Source organism: Tursiops truncatus, chromosome 1 (genome assembly GCF_011762595.2).
Source record: "Tursiops truncatus isolate mTurTru1 chromosome 1, mTurTru1.mat.Y, whole genome shotgun sequence".
NCBI lineage: Eukaryota > Metazoa > Chordata > Mammalia > Artiodactyla > Delphinidae > Tursiops > Tursiops truncatus.
In genome coordinates, this window is record NC_047034.1 from 159769579 (window position 1) to 159788749 (window position 19171).

Sequence of the window (19171 nt, forward strand, 5' to 3'; positions counted from 1 at the left end):
GCCCAGGAGCATGGGCTCATCCTGGGACAGGGGGAGTCTTTGAGGGTTTGGGGGCAGGGGAGTTACAGGATCGGGCTTGGGCTTTAGAAAGGAAGAGACCAAAGTCAGGGACCCATAAGAAGGCTGGTGAAGTCCTCCTGTGGAGAAGGAGAGAAGGGGATTTGAGAGGAATTGTCAACCTTCTGGAGTTGTCAGCTTTTCTTGGGGACAGCAGATTTCTTCATAGGTTTTATCTGCTCTTTATCAGATCCCCAAACAACTGATAAAGTGAGGCTCTAATAGAGACGGACAGCGACCTCCCTTTCACACATGAGGTAATTGAGGCCCAGAGACATCAAGTGACTTTCCTGAGGCCACACAGCAGTCAGGGGTTAGACTAAGTGCCTTTTCATTCTACTTTAAGTGGAGGCTAAAAGGGCTGGGGCCACAGTCTGTGTGAGTTCTTGCTTCTCGTGAAGATCCATATGAAGAGGCCCCCCAGAAGCCCCCATCAAATGGGGATTGGGGGCAGAGGTCACAGGAGGAGGGGACTAGCCTTTCCTCCAGCCTTGCATCCTCATCAAGAAGATGCCGAGGGGCCATGGCCGTGTGTCCTGAGGACCAGCTGAGGTGATACCCCCATCCTCATTCCCACCCCAACCCTGGCTCGAAGCCAAAGAACGGGCAGAGGTGTATAGTGGAATTGTGCCCTGTGGCCAGGCGGCTGGGAGGGGGCTGGCCTGAGGAAAAGGAAATAGCTGTGTTTGGGGAAGTCACGTGGCCCGGGCCAAGCCCAGACAGCCCACCATTGCTGGACAGCCCTCACCACGGCCCTATCAACGCCCCATTTGAGGCTCATGCCGGGGTCCTTTGACGGGGCAGGTTGGACCCACTGAGAGGGCCTGTTTGAACCAGATGCCTGGAAAGGGGCTGGCCCCAGGAAAAAGGGAATTCGTGCAGGCCAGGCAGGTGAGCGCCATCCGGACGGGCTGTCTCTTGGAGGGAAGGAGAGTCGACAAAGTCAAGCCCTTGTGGCGGAGCGGGAGGGCGCACCCCAGTTTCTCAAGGCTGTGATGGCAGCAGGAACGGTCACTGAGTGGGCACTTCAGTGTGTCGTCTGTGTGACTCTCTCACCTGCCCCACGTGCAGGTGCCATGCAAGGATGCTTCCTGGGGCTCAGGGTGGGCAAGCCACTTGCCCAGAGTCACCATTGGTTAAGGGGCAGAGCTGGGCTTTGACTCCGACAGGCCTGATGGAACCCGAGCTTCTCCCTCTGGTCCTTCCTGGCCCACCTCAGGCACCTTGCAGGGTGAGCAGAGTGATGACATGATTCCGAAACTTGAAGAGCCCCTTGAAGATGGGGACTGAGGCATAATTATCATTGAACGTCCCAGCACCGAGGACGTTCTAGGCCTGGCTCTAGAGCCCTACGCTGCTTGCGGTAGAGGAGGCATCCGTTGTGGGTGCAGGACCCAGACAGAAGCTGACAGGGGAAGTGGTCCAGGTGAGGTATGTTGGGGGCACAAACTCAGGCAGTGGACATGGGGCTGGGTAGATCCATGAGGCATTAGGGAAGCAGGACCTGCAGGGCAGAAGTGAGGAAGAGGAGGTTCACGAGACTGGTGCCCAGGTTTGGAGAGTCTTTGGGATGGTGGTGCCTAGCTCTGAGCTGAGGGTATAGGACGGGGGACAAAAGAAGATGCACTAAGCTTGCATTTGAGCTACCCTGGGGACCACATGATGGGAGTTACTCAGGAGGCAGCTGTGTCTATAGGTCTGGAGTCAGGAGAGTGAGGAAGGAGGGAGGTTGAGATGTGAGTGCCATCTGTGGACACGTGGGTGGGATGTCATGTGGATGGCGTGTCACCAAGCGGTTGGGTTCACGGAGGCGTTAACCCGTCAGCAGGACGTGATACTGGCCCATGGCCTCCCAGGGCATGCCCTCACGTGAAAGCACACGTCTCCTTGCCCTGTCCAGCCTCTGGCTTCCAGCCCGCCTGACTGCTTGTAGGGACTGAAACCAAGACAGCATGTGTGAGGTCTGACGGCCCATGAGAGAGAGAGGTTCACATACACAGAGGCTGTGGCCTGAAGGGGCCATAAATCTGGACAGCGCAGCTACACTGCAACAGCCCCGTGGGCGGTGGGGATGATACCCGCATGGCGGATGAAGAAGCCTTGTCCTGGATTTATGGGCAAATTCTCCATTTTGTGAGGTCTCTGCTGACTTTGGGGAGACCAGGGATTCACGTCCAATCAGGCAATGAAATCTCCAATTTGCAATGAAATAGTTTTAAGTCTTAAAGACTCAAGTTTTAAGTCCCAGGTTAAAGGAAGCTGGGCCCGGGGGGTGTGAGAACACCTACGCTTGGTGTGAGAAGCTGCTCCTGTGGGTCTCTGCTGCCACAGGCCCCTCCCACTGCCCACCTGGATGGGCTCCCACTGCCCACCTGGATGGGCTGTCTGGGAGCTGGCGCTCATATTCCAGCCTCTCCCCTGGGACTCCCGGAGGAAGCGGGCCTCATTAGCCACAAGGGCGTTTCAATAGGCAGTGGGCTTGGCAGGGAGCGGCCAGCACGAGGGAGCCGCAGCCTTAAACAAATAGAGTCCATCTGGTAAACGGTTTTGCTGCCGTCTCCCCGGCCCAGGTGGTTAAGCAGGACACTGACCTTGCAGCTTCCTCTGTTCCACGTGCTGGGGGGACAGTCCAGGCAGGGAGGCAACCTTGGCAAAGGCCTGGAGACGCGACCACAGGTCAGAGGGTGAGTCCAGCCTGGGAGTCTCCCCTCTGATAACTCACAGCTTACAACACCATAATTCTTTCAGCCTTGACCTTGCCAGGGCCAAGCTGCTGAAATTTTACATGTAGGTGGAGCTGAGCTCCTGTCAGAGGGTTTGGGGAAAAGCCAAGGTGTTCTAAGGGGCTTCAGGTGGGACAGTGGAAGGAACAGGAACCTGCCAGGGACATCACCGTGCACCTTCCCAGCTCCTCTGCCCTGAGAGGTGACGGCAGTTGTCGTAGGGAGAGTGTGGGAAGGAAAGATCTAGATGTTCCTGGCGTTGGGTGTCCTTATGGAGGCTGTAGGTGGAACAACCTTGACACTGTAACATCTCTCGGTTGCCCATGGTCACTCTGCGTGTGAGAACAGGGCCAGACCTTGCTCTCAGGTGGTCAGACTCCACAGGGTGCTGCCCCAGCAGCCTCCGTCGCTGAAGGCACCGGAGGCGGAAGGACCTACAGACTCAGTAACCACCAGGCGTAGTTTTGGTGTAATTATCACCTAGTCCCCCCCCTACTGACCCTGAAGCAACTTTTCCTGAACTAAAAAATGCTGTATTTCTTTCTTTCTTCCTTTCTGAGATCCAGTTTTTTTTTTTGCGGTACGCGGGCCTCTCGCTGTTGTGGCCTCTCCCGCTGCAGAGCACAGGCTCCGGACGCGCAGGCTCAGCGGCCACGGCTCACGGGCCCAGCCGCTCCGCGGCATGTGGGATCTTCCCGGACCGGGGCACGAACCCGTGTCCCCTGCATCGGCAGGTGGACTCTCAACCACTGCGCCACCAGGGAAGCCCCCGAGATACAGTTTTTATCTTTTTAGATATATGTCTAGAAGTGGCCTTGTTGTAGCATAAAGTTCCAAATCGATTTTTAATTTTTTGAGAAATCGTCATCCTGTTTTACGTAGTGGCTGAAATGATCTACATTTCCCCCAACAGGCAAACAGGGAACAAGGATTCCCTTTTCTCCACGTTCTCACCCATGCTTGCTTTACCTTGTCTTTTTAATGATGGTCATTTTAACGAGTGTGAGGAGACGTCTTGTGGTTTGATTTGCATTTCTCTGATAGTGATGTTGAGCATCTTTTCAGGTATCTGTTGGCCATTTGTGTGTCTTCTTTGAAAAAAATGTGTATTTACTGCCTCTGTCCATTTTTGAATCAGATTTTTTTTGAAGTAGAGCTGATTTACAATATTGTGTTAATATTCCCTGTGTTATACGGTAAATCGTTGTTGTTTATCTATTTTATATATGGTCGTGTGTATCTTTTAATCGCATAATCCCTCCCCCCGCCCCCTCCCTTTCCTCTTTGGTAGTCACAAGTTTGTTTTCTATGATTGTGAGTCTGTTTCTGTCTTTGTAGATTCACTTGTATTATAAAAATGTTGTATTTCCTTGTCAATCCCCTGTCCTCTTCCCTCCCTCCCCTTGTTCTATGCCTATATATACCACCGGGTGGGCAGAATTCTAAGAAGCCTCCAATGACCTATGACCTTGTCTAGTTCTCTCCCCTCGAGTGTGGACGGAGCCTGGGACTCTGATGGGACAGTCACTCCTGGGATTGGGTTATGTTAGCTGGTAAGTTGACTTTGAGAAAGGGAGATTATTCTGGGTGAAACTGACCTGATCCGTTGATCCCTTAAAAGGGACTGGGCTCTTCAGAAAGAGGAGGTTTGGCATGGGAGAGATGTGACGCGTGAGAGGCCTTGGGGGAGAGCACATGACAAGGACTGTCGGGTGACCCCTGGGTGCTGAGTGGCCCCTGGGTAACAGCCTGCAAGCAGAGGTGGGGAGGGAGTTCAGTCTGACAACCGCAAGGGAATGAATTCTTCCAACCACCGTGTTAGCTTGAATGAGGATCCTCAGCTCCAGAAAAGAACAAGGCCCAGCCTTGATTACAGCTTGATTTCAGCCTTGCGAGGCACTGAGCAGAGAACCCAGACTTCTGACCTTCGGGAGCCATGAGGGGCTATATTTGTGCTGTGTTTAAGCTGCTACGTTTGTGGTCATTTGTTACATAGCAATGGAAAAAGAATGTAGCGCCCCTTCCCGATTTGGAGGAAGTTTTATTGTTCGTCCTTCAACATCTAAGCGACGGCAGCACCGACAATCCTGTACGTCTGAAGTCTTGGTCAGTGTACGTCCAGAGTTCTGAAAGATGAAACAGGTAAGCCAACCATTGTTTACACAACCTCAAGTGGTCTTCTCAGGTCTCCAGAGGCTCTGTGTTGAGGCTGAGGGGACAACAGCAGGGATTTCAGGCAACACAAAGGGAAGTTAGGTACCTTAGAAATTGGGAGAGAAAATATATTCTGTTCTGTGAGCCAGAGCGTTATATTAAATTCAGAGCTCACATTTTTAGGAGGGGGAGAGACAAATTGAAATGCCACTGGTCATGGGCTGAAATCCATGTGTTGTAAAGGATGGTTGTAGGATGTGAGGACGTTTTCATTCGGGAAGAATCAGCTTAGTGGGGGTGTGGCCATGATCTTCAGGTCGTTGAACATGGTATACCGGGAGACTGGCTCGCTCTCAGAGCCGGATGGAAAATACTCTGGGAAGCACCAAGCTCCCCGTCCAAGAGGCTGAACACCATAGGCTGGACGACAGCTTTCCAGAGAGAGACTTTATGTTTCGTATGGGAGGTTGGGTGAGATTGGTGGTTTAGTTACATCAGAAGCACCTCAGAAATACAGACTCACTGGGTCTGGGAAGGATCCTGGGAATCTGCATTTTCTTTTGAACCACCTTAACCAAACTATCGACAGTTTGCGGGTAACGGAAGGAAGTATAAAACAGAGAGTGACTTGCAGATGCAGTGAATGAGGATTCTGCTTCGTGCCCCGCAGATCCTAGCTGCCCTTGGGGTCCTGTAGGGGCACCTCCCTTCCTGGCCCTCCCCTTCCCCACCTGTTGGGGTCCTGTTCTTCCCGACCCCCAGGACGGCCCCAAAGGCATCCTCATCTTGGACCCCAAAGCTTTACCTTCGCTTAGCTTAAGTTCCCCCCAAAGCAGATCCTGAGACATGAACTTGGGTACAGGTTGTTTATTTGGGAGGTGGTCCCAGGAAGTAGAGTGAGTGGGGAAGTGAGGCAGAGAAGGGATAAAAGCCAATAAAAATGTTCAGTGAGAGAAGAGGAGGAGGGAGTGACTCATTCTGTGGCAGAGAAGAGAGGGGGATGGTGGGGGGAGGGAGAGAGACTGGCAACGGCCTGGAAAAGGTGTCAAGAAACAGATTTTGAAGGACCTTAAATGCCCAGCTAAATTTGAAGTTTCATCTAGAGGTGATATAAGGCCAACAGAAGCTGTTTTTCCTTGGGAAGCGTGATAGAGCACGTCCTTCTCGCTAAACACCCACATCCCACCCCTTGGAGTCATTCCATCCCCAGGTGGAGTCAGGTGATGTGTGCTCCTTTTCTCTCTCTTGTCCATGTGTCTGGAGACAAAGGATGTGGAAATGATGGGCTACCAAGAGAGAGGCAGCTTTGGGGAGGTCCTGTCTAGCGCTGGGCTGTGTCACAGGAGAGAAACAGACTCTTGTGTTGAGCCATTGTGATCCAAGGGCTTGCTTGCTGCAGTAACTTGGCCTCTTCTATGCTGATTAATACAAGAAGGCATTGCGAAAGCAGTAAGCATGGATGCGGCACTCAGTACCTTGCGTTCTCCACCATCCTCTGACATCGGCATTGAGATCCCCACTTTATAGACATAGAACTAAAGAGCAGAAAAGTGAGGGGATTCATCTGATGTCAACAGAGCTGGCAGGTGACAGAACGGGGGCTCAAACGCAGCTCTGTCTGATTCCAAAACTTTTTCACTTCATAGGATTCCTCAATGTCTGGCATGAGCACCACTGACAGAAAGCAAGATAATTTCGGTGATACGTGGAAGAAAAAGTTAAGTTTAATTAGTTTTGAATTTATCTGAAGGCATTTTGGAATAAGTATGTCATGGTACATCAAACCAGCGATTTCACGGCTGTTGTTTCAAATAAGAAAGAGGAGAAATTTTTGTCCAAAAGTGAGTTGGTTTAATGTTAGAAAGGTTAATTCAAAAAATAGTAAAGGTATATGTGGATCTAGCAAACGGTGATGACGGTTTGGAAGGTCTAGGGGACAGGCAGCCCTGGACTGCCCTGCATCGAGAGATACCCAGGTTTGCTCTTCAGGAAAAGAGCTGAGCTTGGGGCACAGGAGGGGGAGTCCTGTGTGCTTTCTCCTGACCCACACTGTGCCCAGGGGCCTCTCAATGGATCACAAAACCTCTCTCTTGGATAAAACACTAAAGTCTTTAAGTTTCTGGAAACCCGAGGTGTGTGAAAACAAGGAGGGAACAGGGGGAGCGCTTCACGGCCGCCTGTGTGTCTCGGGAGCTGCCTTAATGGAGGCCCCTCAGCGCGGTTTTTCTCCTTGGCTAATACCGGCCACACTGTTCCCGATTTTGATTCCTGGGGTAAAATGTTTCACATTTTCAAAACACAAATATTTATTTTCTTTCCTCAATGTATATACTCAACTTCCAGGTCTCCTCCCCACCAAGCCCCCACTCCCACTATGGAATGTTAAAACTGCCCCTTTGGGGGGAACCCATCTCTGTTCCTGAAAACTTACCTGTAGCAGTTTCTGTGGCTCTGTTAATGAGCAAAGTGACACAGAAAAGGCGCTTCTGTTCCTCTGAGGAGCCCACAGACCTGCCATTCAGAGACAGAGCTGAAAGAGCTGTTTCATGGGCCCAGCTGCTGCCCTGGCCAAGAGGGCTTTGTACCCTGAGCTCCGGACACAGTTCTGTCCACTGGGGAGAGGGGTGGTGGGCTAGGAGACTCCAGCTCACGTTCTGCTCGTCTACCTTCAGCAGGGGAGTGGGGGGCGGGCACCGTGCCTCTCTCGCCATTGGTCACCATCACCGACCCCAGCCTGACCTTTGATGGTTAACATGGAAATGGACCCAGTTCATCATTACTTCCTTCTTTTAATTCATTTCTTCATTTGCTCACCAGATACCCTGTGATAGGCACCAAGCTGGGTCTGGGGGGTTTACTGGTGATGAGACAGACAAGCCCCCTGCTGGGAGGGAGCTGACATCCTCTGGGGCAAGGGTGGGGGTGGGGGCCAGATACCACATTCATAACACAATTTGGGGAAGTGATAAGGGCCACAATGACCACACCCTGTGGCATCTCTGGAGAAGAGAATTAGACTTTCAAGTTGCAGAGAAGAAAAGAAATCCATTTCAACTGGTTTTTGGAACTGGGGAGGCCTGTGAATTGTGAAAAAATGAAATGAAAATGGGAAAACTCAGAGGGAAATGCTTTTAACTTCCTTGCTCTCTAAATAGGGGCAAAGGGGAATGAGACCTGATTTCTAAGCTTGGCTCTGCCCCTAAACAGGCTGGGTGGCTTCAGGCAAGTCACGAACCCCTCTGGGCCTCAGTTTCCTCATCTGACAAATGGGCTAATACAGTTGGATCTGCTGACCGCAGCGGTTTGTTGGGGGAACAAAGGAGACAGGGTGATAGAGCGAGTGACTGTGCCGTGTCACACGTGGAAGGGACTGTTATCATCATCACCGCTGAAGATTGTGACAATGTTTGTTGGATCAGCTGTGCCCGGCAATCACTTTTTAAAAAGCATCTGTACACTTCCTTTTATTGAGGTATAATTTATACAGAGTGAAGTCACAGGCCTTAAGTATTAGCGATTATACCTCCCAAAAGATGATAAACTTTCAGTCCCCAATCTCCGCTTCCGTCCTCTCATCGACTCCTCACAGGGTTCCAGTGAGGCAGGCAAGACAAGAGCTACCATTCCCTTATCATCTTGTACGGCAACAAGCTGAGGCTCAGAGAGGCTAAGTCACCAGCTCCAGGTCACCCAGCTGGTGAGCAGCAGAAGTGCATTTGAACGTGGTTCTCTCAGATGGCCAAGCCCATGCTCTCTCTGCTCTATCCCATCAACTACTGGACCCAGATGCAATGGTGGGGACCCTTCCTGATTATACTCCTTTACTTACAAGCCTTATTTTTGCCTCCTCTGTGCAGACCCTGGGCTGGTCCCAGACGCAGAGATGAATCAGTCAGACACTTACCCACTCATGGATGAAATGGTCAAGGCACGGAAGCACAGGGAGGGGGTCCTAACCCCAGGGGAGCCACGGGAGAGGTGGGCATGGAGAAGGCCCCTCCCGTGCAAGCTTTACCCGTGCAAGCAGGGTGGCTGAGAATACTGGTTTGGGGACCTTTCCTGGCACTGACACTGAGCTGCACTTTAGACAAGTTACTTCAAAACTGTTTTTCAGTTCCTCACCTGGGAAGTGAGAGTAATAATACCGGTTGCCTCACAGGGCTGTCAAGAGAATTCAGTGAGATGGTTCATATAAGTCTGCTCTTCCAATCAACCCCTCCCGGTGTTTCCAGATGAGGAATCTGAGGCACAGAGAGGTGAAGTAACCTGCCTACAGTCACACAGGCAGTACAAAGCCAACCCAGGCCACCTGGCTCCTAAGTCTGAGCTTTCAACCACTTTCCCTACTGCCCCCCACATACTAGGGGCTCGGGTACACGTTCACCCCGATACGACCTTGCAAGATGGTTAGGCAGAGAGTGATCGGGAGGAAAGGGCATTATGGGTAGATGGTCCTGCGTATACAAAGGCTTGAGGAGAGCTCAGAATCCAGGCGCGGCTGGAGAGCAGGGCGTGTGTGGAGAGGCAGCGGAGGCCAACGGGGAGACTGGGGTTGGAACGGTAGGGGCGAGAAAAGCGTGGCTGCGGGATGAGGGTGCGGGCAGTGCAGGGGAGCGAGGCCGCTGCACTCAGGTCTCCCTGGGCTGGGAGTGGCAACTTCGGGCCAGCGCAGGCTCTGCGCCCTGGAGGAGCCACCCTCCACCCACCTGAGATTTCCTGGATTCCAGCTGCAGCTCCTGCAGGCAAAGGAGCCCTTGTGGTCAGAGGGGCCTCCGGAGCCCAGGCCGGGCGGCTCCCTCCCTCCCTGGCACACATACCTCCATTCAGCCCGGCCCCGCCCCCCGAAGGGGGCCGCCCCACGTCAGTGGGGGGCCGTCTGGGCAGGCAGCGAGCTTGATAAGACCTGGCCCCCACTGGTCCCCACCACTGCGCCGATACTGCCCGCGCTGCCAGAACCATGAGGGCACTCTGTGGCCCCTGCCTCGTGCTCTGCGGCCTGCTGCTGCTGCAGGCCCCACGCGTACCTGGCCTTGCGCCCCTGTCCAGAGGTGAGGGGGCCCATGTGAGGTGGGGGACACCGGGCACCGAGACAGACAGAGCCTAAGTGGGATCCAGGATGGGGATAGGGGGGCAGGGAGGCAGGGGTGGCCTGCAGGCTGACCCAGGAGCAGACAGAGATGGTGACAGTCACAAGGGCTAGGGCAGGGTGACCCTGTCTGTTCTTTCCAGGGACATGAGTGGGGTTCTCTGAGCCTCTCTCTGGGCTTTGCAGCTCCCAGGCTGTCCTCAGGGACCACGCAAACTGCAGGGCCCTCGGTCTTCTGGGTCACCAAGGGCAGACGCTACCCAGAGAGCCTGCTGACATCTGGGGCTGCACCAGGCCCAGGGCTGAGCTCACGGCTCTCCAATAAGTGCAGACGTGGGGGTGGCCAAGAAGGGGTTCCCCCTTCCACCAGCCCTTCCAGCAGATTCCCGATTGGCCTCCCCATGGGCTGTACCCCACTGAGTTTCAGCCTTGGACACAGAATCCTAGAATGCCCAACTCCTCCTGTACAGATGGGGAAAAAGAGGCCAGAGAGGAGAGGACCCGTCTAAGACCACAGAGCGAGAAAGCCTCAGCCCCTGGGCTCCTGATCCACTGCCAGTTCCCTCACCCTCTCTGGGCCTCAGTTTACCCATTTGTAGCCTCAGCTAGTGGAGACTGGGGAGCCAGCGGCAAGGTGATTTCTGAGGTTCCTTGAGGACCTCTGACACCCGGGCCTAGGGCACTGTGGCTGGGGGCTGGGACAGTCCCGTACACCTTGCCTTTCCTGATTCTTCTTCCTGCATCCCTGTTTGGGAGCAGCTCAGACTCAATGTGGGACGGAGGGGGCTGGCCTTTGTACTAAGTCCCACCAGGCTGCAGGTCCAGGCCGGTGATACCACCAGGCATTAGGCCTATTCTTCCCTCCAGACAGATGAGAAAAGTGAAGCTTCAAAGGTGCAATGATCTGCCCAGGGCCACAGAGTGGCTGAGCTGGGCTTCGGACCCCTGTCTACCTCACTCGGGCTCTGTGTACCATCTAGCACATGGTGCTGCCTCCCAGGCTGTCTGGGAAGACATCGCTCCTTGGGAGTGTGTCTTGGGGGCCCATTTGGTCAGGCTGCCAAGGTGGCCGGTAGGAACTCCTGCCTGTTCTCCTGCTCTTGGACACCAGCTGGCAGATCGACGCAAACTGGGTCCGCTTTGCTGATTTGCTTTAATGCTCAGATGAAAGAGGCCATGTTGACAGGTGCTGCGTTGGCCTTCAAGGCCACGCCCGCCCGAGGGCCCACCCTCAGGGCCCTCCTGCCCAGCCAGGGGAAAGAGCTGCCCCTTGTTGGCGGTAGCCACTCTGGGCTGAAACCTGAGACATGAAAGCTGTCTTCTCCTTTGCTGCCCCCTGAACACCCTGCATGCCCAGCCCTGTGCTGGCACCCTACGTGCCTTTTTGCTTGTCCTCAAAGGATCCTGTAAGGAAGGGACCACCTGCTCATTGTACAGAAAGGAAACTGAGGCTCAGAGAGGTGAGGGCGCCATTCGAGCCTCTGTCTTTCCCACGGGCTGAGCAACCTCTGGCAAGTTGCTTGCTCCAGCGTCCCCACCTGATGATAGGACCCAGCCAGCCTGGTTCGGGTCTGGTCTACTCTGCCTGGGGCCTCACGTCCAGACCTAAGTAGCTGCTGGTGCGCTGCTCCTTTGTCTTGAGTGTCTCTGGTCCATCCTCCTGACCTCTGCCGCCTCCCAGGGCACCTCTGCCGGACCCGGCCCATAGACCTGGTGTTCGTCATCGACAGCTCGCGCAGCGTGCGGCCAGTGGAGTTTGAGAAGGTGAAGGTGTTCCTGTCCCAGGTCATCGAGTCACTGGACGTGGGGCCCAATGCCACCCGCGTGGGCGTGGTCAACTACGCCAGCTCCGTGAAGCAGGAGTTCCCGCTGCGGGCCCACGGTTCCAAGGCCATGCTGCTGCAGGCCGTGCGCCGCATCCAGCCGCTGTCCACAGGCACCATGACGGGCCTGGCCATCCAGTTCGCCATCACCAAGGCCTTAAGCGATGCTGAGGGCGGTCGCCCCAGCTCACCGGACATCAGCAAGGTGGGGACTCACGGGAACGTGGCAGCAGGTGACAGTGAAGAGCTAGGTTTTCAGTGCCAGGAGCCTAGGCCTCTGGAGGGGAAGAGATTGTGCAAGGCTGCTCCCCAGGGGCCCCAGAGTAATGATATTAAAAATAATGCTGCCCCTTCCGGGCTTCTTACCATGAATCTTCTCATGTGGGTCTCACTACACCCCCTTTATCCAGATGAAAGAACAGGGGCTCAGGAAGGTGAGCTGTGCCTCATGGAGCTGCATTTCTAACCCAGGCCTGTCAGATCACCAAGACCCAATCCAAGGGGTTGGGCATCTGGGCCAGGGGTGGGGACTCAGGAATCAGAAGCAGACCCAGGTCAGAAGGAGAAAAGCAGCTAAGGGGGCTGGATGCCGAGTCTCAGACTCCAGCAGAGCTGTGAGGACCCAACTTCAGGGCAGGCTCCGGCAGGGGGTGATGAGGGCCGGCTCAGCACCAGGGTCCCCTCCTGTTACCCTTTCTGGGGTACGGCACACAGGTGCCTTGTGGGAGGGGAAGAGTGTTTTCCTCTTAGGAAAGGGCAGGTAGTATCTTGGGGAATGGAGGGAGAAAAGGCAGCATCTTCCTTCATTCCTTGGGCATCAATGTGGGAACAACCTTCCCAGGGTATACGGGAGAAAATGTCCAGACCGGAGGAAAAACCGCCATTCCGTAGCCTCTGCCTCCCTCTGGTGGCCAAAGGGTAGAACTGTACGGTGTTGAGCGCAGGTTGGGCCTGGCTGTCAGAGGCCCTCGTTTGACAGGGCAGACGAGGCTCTGCCCTCAGGCGGTCATGCCCGAGGGAGGAGACACCCAGAGCCCATAGTCAGATGAGAGAACAGCTCAGCCACGTCTCTCAGTCAGAGAAAACCTGTTGCCTCCTCCGCTATCCAGGTTCTTTTCCCTAGGCCCAAACCCTGGTGTTGGTGAGGGGCCAGATCCACCTGCTGCCGACTAGCTGTGTGACCTGGGCTAGCCACTCCGCCCTTCTGGGTCAACCTCCTCTTATGCCAACCATCCTAAGGGTTTACTGGAGGGCCAAGCGGCCCACCCAGCGCGGGGAGGGAGGTCGGGTCCTCACACACGCCCCGCGTGTGTATCGCAGGTGGTCATCGTGGTGACGGACGGGAGGCCCCAGGACAGCGTGCGGGACGTGTCTGCGCGGGCCCGGGCCAGTGGCATCGAGCTGTTCGCCATCGGCGTAGGCCGTGTGGACAAGGCCACGCTGCAGCAGATCGCCAGCGAGCCTCAGGACGAGCACGTGGACTACGTGGAGAGCTACAGCGTCATCGAGAAGCTGTCCAAGAAGTTCCAGGAGGCCTTCTGCTGTGCGTGGGGCGGGGGATGGACCAGGCTGGGAGGGGTGCTGGGGGAGTGAGGTGTGTGTGTGGGTGTGTACCGGTGTCTGGGCGGGGCCAGAAAATGGGCGTGGCTTAGAGCGGCAGCGTGGGGGCGGGGCCTGGGCTGGAGGTGCCCTATATGGGGGCAGGGACTGAGACAGAGCCAACCTCGGGGCCCGGGGCCAGGGCTCAGAGCCGCCTGATCTGGGGGCTGTCCCCTGCCTGGGGTTAAGGGAGTTGGGGAAAGGCGATACCAAAAAGAAGTCCTTTTCGTGGTAGAGTACTGGCAGGGACCAAGGAGGGGCCAGAAGCCAGTAAGGGGAGGGCCTAAAAAAACCTGTGCTATTTGGACAGGGGTGGGGGTGGGGGGGAGTGTGTGTGTGTGTGGGGAGCGGGGGGTAGAGGGGGTGGGGGTGTGTGGGGGTTGTGGGGTATTGGGGTGCCAGAGTCTTCTGTGATGTGGAAGGGTCTGAGGGGCCTGGGCATTGGGCAGGAGAAAGTTCAGAGTCTTTTGCAGAGGAGAGGTGGGTCTCTGGCACGGGGTGGGCCTAGGAAGAGTATGAGTCTGACTGTGAGAATTCCATGCACAGTACAATGCTCAGTACGTGGTATCTAACAAGTGTTCGTTGAGCATCTTCTTTGTGCTGTGTTCACTGCTGCACGTGTTGTTCTCGACACTTGGAATACAAAAGTGAACAAAGGGGATTAAAGGCCCCGCCTCTTTGGCCTCTACATTTTTAGCGGGAAGTTTTAGCTTATTATCCGCAATATCACCTTCTCCGGGGATGTCAGCATTGCTGCAGTGATTCTGGCCCTGGGCTGAGGGTCTGGGACCCCATCCAGTCGGGGGCCTCAGTTTCCCTGAGCGTGTTGAGGGGCCAACCTTGCCAAGATGTCCGAGGCCCCGTGACCATGAGATTCTGAGTCTCCTCTTGTCCCCACAGTGGTGTCAGACCTGTGCGCCACAGGCGACCATGACTGCGAGCAGATGTGCCTCAGCTCCCCGGGCTCCTACACTTGCGCCTGCCGCGAGGGCTTCACCCTGAACAGTGATGGCAAGACCTGCAATGGTCAGTGGGCCGGACACAGGCAAGCCTGGGGAAGGTGGCGGGCAGGGGACGGGGCCTTGGCCCCTCCCCAGGAAGCCCACCTGAGCCTCTCTGTACTTGGCCTCTGGACCAATCTGCAATAGATGCCTTCTAGAGTTTGGCGTCAGCAGTTCTCTTCTCACTACTGTCCCTCCTTCCGTCACAGTGGGTGGTAGGTTTAATATGGTGGAAGGAGTTACATAGTCTTGAGTTCACATCTTGGTGCCACTACTTCTGAGCTGTCTGATTTAACAGCTTTTAGAGCTTCGGGTTTCAATGCTGTAACACGGGGGCCAGGAACCTAGGCTTCACAGAGGAAGTTTTGAGGACCAAATGGGATGATCCTCCGTACAGATCTTGGGTGTGGTGCGTACCCAGCCAGTGGCTGTGATGAATGACTATGAACTTGAGCATCACTCCCCTGCCTTCCTATCCTGCCCCCCCCCCACCAGGCTGCAGCGGTGGAAGTGGCAGTTCGGCTACTGACCTGGTTTTCCTAATTGATGGATCCAAGAGTGTGCGGCCAGAGAACTTTGAGCTGGTGAAGAAGTTCATCAACCAGATTGTGGACACGCTGGATGTGTCGGACAAGCTGGCCCAAGTGGGGCTGGTACAGTACTCAAGCTCTGTGCGCCAGGAGTTCCCGCTGGGCCGCTTCCACACCAAGAAGGACATCAAGGCAGCTGTGCGGAACATGTCCTACATGGAGAAGGGCACCATGACCGGGGCTGCCCTCAAGTACCTCATCGACAATTCCTTCAGTGTGTCCAGCGGGGCCAGGCCTGGTGCCCAGAAGGTGGGCATTGTCTTCACTGATGGCCGGAGCCAGGACTACATTAATGATGCTGCCAAGAAAGCCAAGGACCTTGGTAGGTGCTGTCTGAACCCTGAACACCACCAGTGGCCAGGGGTACACATGGAACAGCTCAACTATAGTTTATCTTATGTCTGTTCTGATGAGTGCCCTAAACCCAGATTCAGTGTGAATGAGGAGGGATTGGTTTGTCCAGCTGTTTTTTATACTAATGAGAAAACTGAGGTCCCAGAAAAGTAAGTGGCTGGCTTGATGGTCCTTTGGTAGGTGAGGCTTGGAACTTTTATAGTTGAATGTTCCCAAGAACATACCAACTGTTGGCAGGCAACCCCACTTTGGGACAAGCCTGAGTTTTATCACCTATTAAGTGAGAATAATAATAACCACCAGATGGATGGTTATTAGGGTTACATGAGATTGCAAAGTTCCCAGTACAGTCAGTACAAGTCTGATATATGGTAGAAGCTCAACAGATGTTGATTTCCTCAATCATTGTACCTGCAATTCCAGCATCTGCCACCAGGAGGTGTCTGCTGTTGATTGCCTGGGGATTCCCTGGGAGGCTCAGTTATGGCTGCCTGTCCCTATTGCCACTGCTAATCATCTTGTTCCTCTTGGCAGGCTTTAAGATGTTTGCTGTGGGTGTGGGCAACGCTGTGGAGGATGAGCTGAGGGAAATTGCCTCGGAGCCCGTGGCAGAGCACTATTTCTACACGGCTGACTTCAAGACCATCAACCAGATTGGCAAGAAGTTGCAGAAGAAGATCTGCGTGGGTGAGTGAGGCCAGAAATTGTGTTGATGGGAGGAGCAGGTGGGGCTCTGGGAGGGGTGTGTGTGTGTGTGTGTGTGTGTGTGTGTGTGTGTGTGTGTGTGTGTAACCATCCTGGACTGGATGTGGGTGGGGAAAACGGGAGCTGGGGTGGCATCATGAGTTGGCAGAATCAGGAGGAAGCCTGGCCAGTCAGACTTTAACAACCAGCAACTGTATATTGAATGCTCTTACACATGTGGCACTCTTCTCAGTGCACTCCAAATATGAATCATTTAATCCTATTTGGTAGGAATATTGTTATGTCCATTTTACAGACAGGAAAGCCAAGGTCAGAGGGGTGGAACCACTTAATAACTGGAGGAACCAGGATTTGAACCGTGCTTCCTCCCCTGATCCTCCCCGGTGACCTTGCCAGCTGGTTCCCAGTGGTAAAGAGTATGGATTCCAGAGCCAGACACGCCTGGGTTTGCATGTTTGTTGACACTAACTAGCTGTTGGCCATAGGGCAAGTTGTTTTCCTTCTCAAGTTCTTCATTTGTAAAATGGGGTTAATGACTTCAACCCCAAAGAATCGGGGTGAGGAGTCACCATGATGACCTAGAGGCCCCTGATGACAGTGTCCTTTGCATAGTAGGTGACCAGCGTGGGGAAGCTAATATTGGAGTTCTTTATCAGGGCTTTGAGGGAGCAGGAAGACATTCAGGGATCGTCCCCCCTCCATCATTCCTAGGAGCTCTGTCTTAAGAATTTCACGTGTCTCTCTGCCTTCTCGCATCTCCTAGGCCCCACACTCCCCCAAGACACCCTAGTCCTGGCCTTGGGCAGTGACCACCCGCCTTTCTGGCAGGCAACCACTCACCATCCTCTTTCTCTTTCCCTACTTTCTGTCCACCCCAGAGGAAGACCTGTGTGCCTGCGAGTCCATCGTGAAATTCCGGACCAAAGTGGAGGGGCTGCTGCAGGCCCTGACCAGGAAGCATATCCTTTTCCAGAGGCTGCTGCAGGGAGAGGGAGGGGGAGGGGAGGGGGAGGCGAGGGGAGGTCCCTGTCGGGAGAGGAGAAAGCCGTGCCCCTTGTGTGGTGTGATGGGGCAGGCTCCTCCTTGCCTGCCTCCTGCTGAAGACGGGCTGGATCCTGGCCAGGTAGGCTGGCCCCGGCTTTGATACTGACCCTGCCAAAGCAAAGGCAGGAACCAAGCTGTAGACTGGACACACACAGAGTCCTGGACACGCTCAGGAAAACATGGTGCCCACGGACTTCCATTGCTCAAGCTCTCGGTGACATGACTACCCACCAGTCTCCACTCAGATGGGGCTGGAGCCCTCACAGCTCCCCTGGCTCAGGCAGAACTAGGTGGGGACCCAGCAGGCCTACACCTGCAACTGGACAGCGCTGGGCTTTCCGGGCTCACTGTAACTGCTTGCTTGTTTTTGGAAAGCACCATTCTGAGGGCTGTGGATGGATAAGTTTTGACATTGGGGGGAACACACGCTATGAGGGGGAAGTGAGAGAAAGTCCTGGAAGGGGGGCCCTGAGTGCAGGTGCCACTCCGTCACTGCCCTGCTCTGGCCAACCTACACATCTCCTTAACTCCCAGTCCACTGGAAGCTGTGAGTAAGCGGCTGGCCATCCTGGAGAACAGAATCGTCTAAGGCTACCTGTCCCCCACGACCTCTCCATCTCCCTGCCCCCAGTGCAGCTCACAGAGCCCAGTGTGTGTCCCCTAGAGCCTGAGTTTAGTCTAGCTTTGCCATTTCAGCGAGGCAGGCTTGGGAAGGGTGGGGCCCTGGGGCGGCACCAGGTCTCTCCCTCTCCCACCCTGCGAGCCTGGGGGGAGTGCGTGTTTGAGTGTGTGTGCAGGGAGCGTGTGCATGTTTGGGAGTGTGTGTGTGAGTGTGTGTGTGTGCGCGCGCCTGAGGCTGGGTGTGTGTCTGAAAGCATGAGTGAGAACACAGGGGTGAGTGTGGGAGGAACTGCGTTTGCATTTTTTTAATCAAAAGCTTAATATATTCCCATATTTTTTAGTTCACCCTTTCTTGACTGAGAGCGCTGTAATCTCTTTTCTGATTTCTCTATTCCCCTTCAAAAAACCATTAAATGTGACTTAACTTAAGCACTGAATGGGGCCAGTGGCAGTGTGGTTATTTGGGGAGCAGGAAGAAGGACCGTGAGGGTGTTGGGTGATGGGGATGGTCGCAGGATGGCAATAGTGGTGGTAACGGGGATGAGGGCCACTGCTCCCAACCTGGCTCACGTTTGTTCTGCCTTTTCAGTTACAAATTCCTTGATGAGGTCTCATTTCATCCTCCCAGCAACCTTACCCAGAACAGACTTGAGTTGTCCCCATTTTACAGATGGGAAAGCTGAGTTCCTGAGTGATAAGATGACTTGCTCGGCAGTGAGTCAGTTGGAGAGACAGGGCTTGAATCCAGGACTGTGAGACATCAAAAGAAAAAGGCACCGGATAGGGCCATCCACCATTCATTCATTCGTTTATTCATGCAGACAGCAAACACAGAGCACGTGCCCTGTGTCAGGCGGTGGGGAGATGGTGGCCTATGGGACAGATACTCTCCCATTTCTTTTTTTTTTTTTTGCGGTACACGGGCCTCTCACTGTTGTGGCCTCTCCCGTTGCGGAGCACAGGCTCTGGACGCGCAGGCTCAGCAGCCATGGCTCACGGGCCAAGCGGCATGTGGGATCTTCCCGGACTGGGGCACGAACCCGGCAGGTGGACTCTTAACCACTGCGCCACCAGGGAAGCCCTACTCTCCCATTTCTTAAGGGACTTCAGTTGAGTAGGGCGCCCTGTCACCCTCAACCCAGCTGGAGGAAAAGAGAGACGGTTTGGATTGCACCAGGAGCCCTGGGGTGAGTGCGTGTGTGCGTTCACAGTGGGGTTGGTGAGGAGCCTCGGCTGGCCCACCGCCCCCTGCCCGGCCCCTCACCCCCTTGGAGTCTCCTCTGTTGCTTCCGGGTGCGTCAGCAGCCTCGGTCCCACCCCCAACACAGACAGCTGCAGCCCCTGCCTCAGGGACAGCGCAAAGAAAGTCTTTGACCCCCATGTCCCGCTGACCCTGTCCCAGGCCCCTCTGGAG

At 54.7% G+C, this 19171-nt stretch overlaps 1 protein-coding gene across 1 annotated transcript; it reads left to right on the plus strand.

Annotated features, from left to right (window-relative positions):
• The first annotated feature begins 768 nt into the window (after positions 1 to 768).
• On the plus strand, positions 769 to 18182 carry MATN1 (matrilin 1). The gene is made up of 10 exons (XM_073793128.1): positions 769 to 948; positions 4777 to 4922; positions 6581 to 9982; positions 11702 to 12048; positions 13164 to 13386; positions 14343 to 14468; positions 14939 to 15355; positions 15922 to 16074; positions 16971 to 17050; positions 17675 to 18182. The coding sequence occupies exons 3-10, from the start codon at positions 9892 to 9894 to the stop codon at positions 17723 to 17725; spliced, it is 1488 nt and encodes a 495-aa protein (XP_073649229.1). The 5' UTR covers positions 769 to 948; positions 4777 to 4922; positions 6581 to 9891; the 3' UTR covers positions 17726 to 18182.
• Positions 18183 to 19171: the final 989 nt, after the last annotated feature.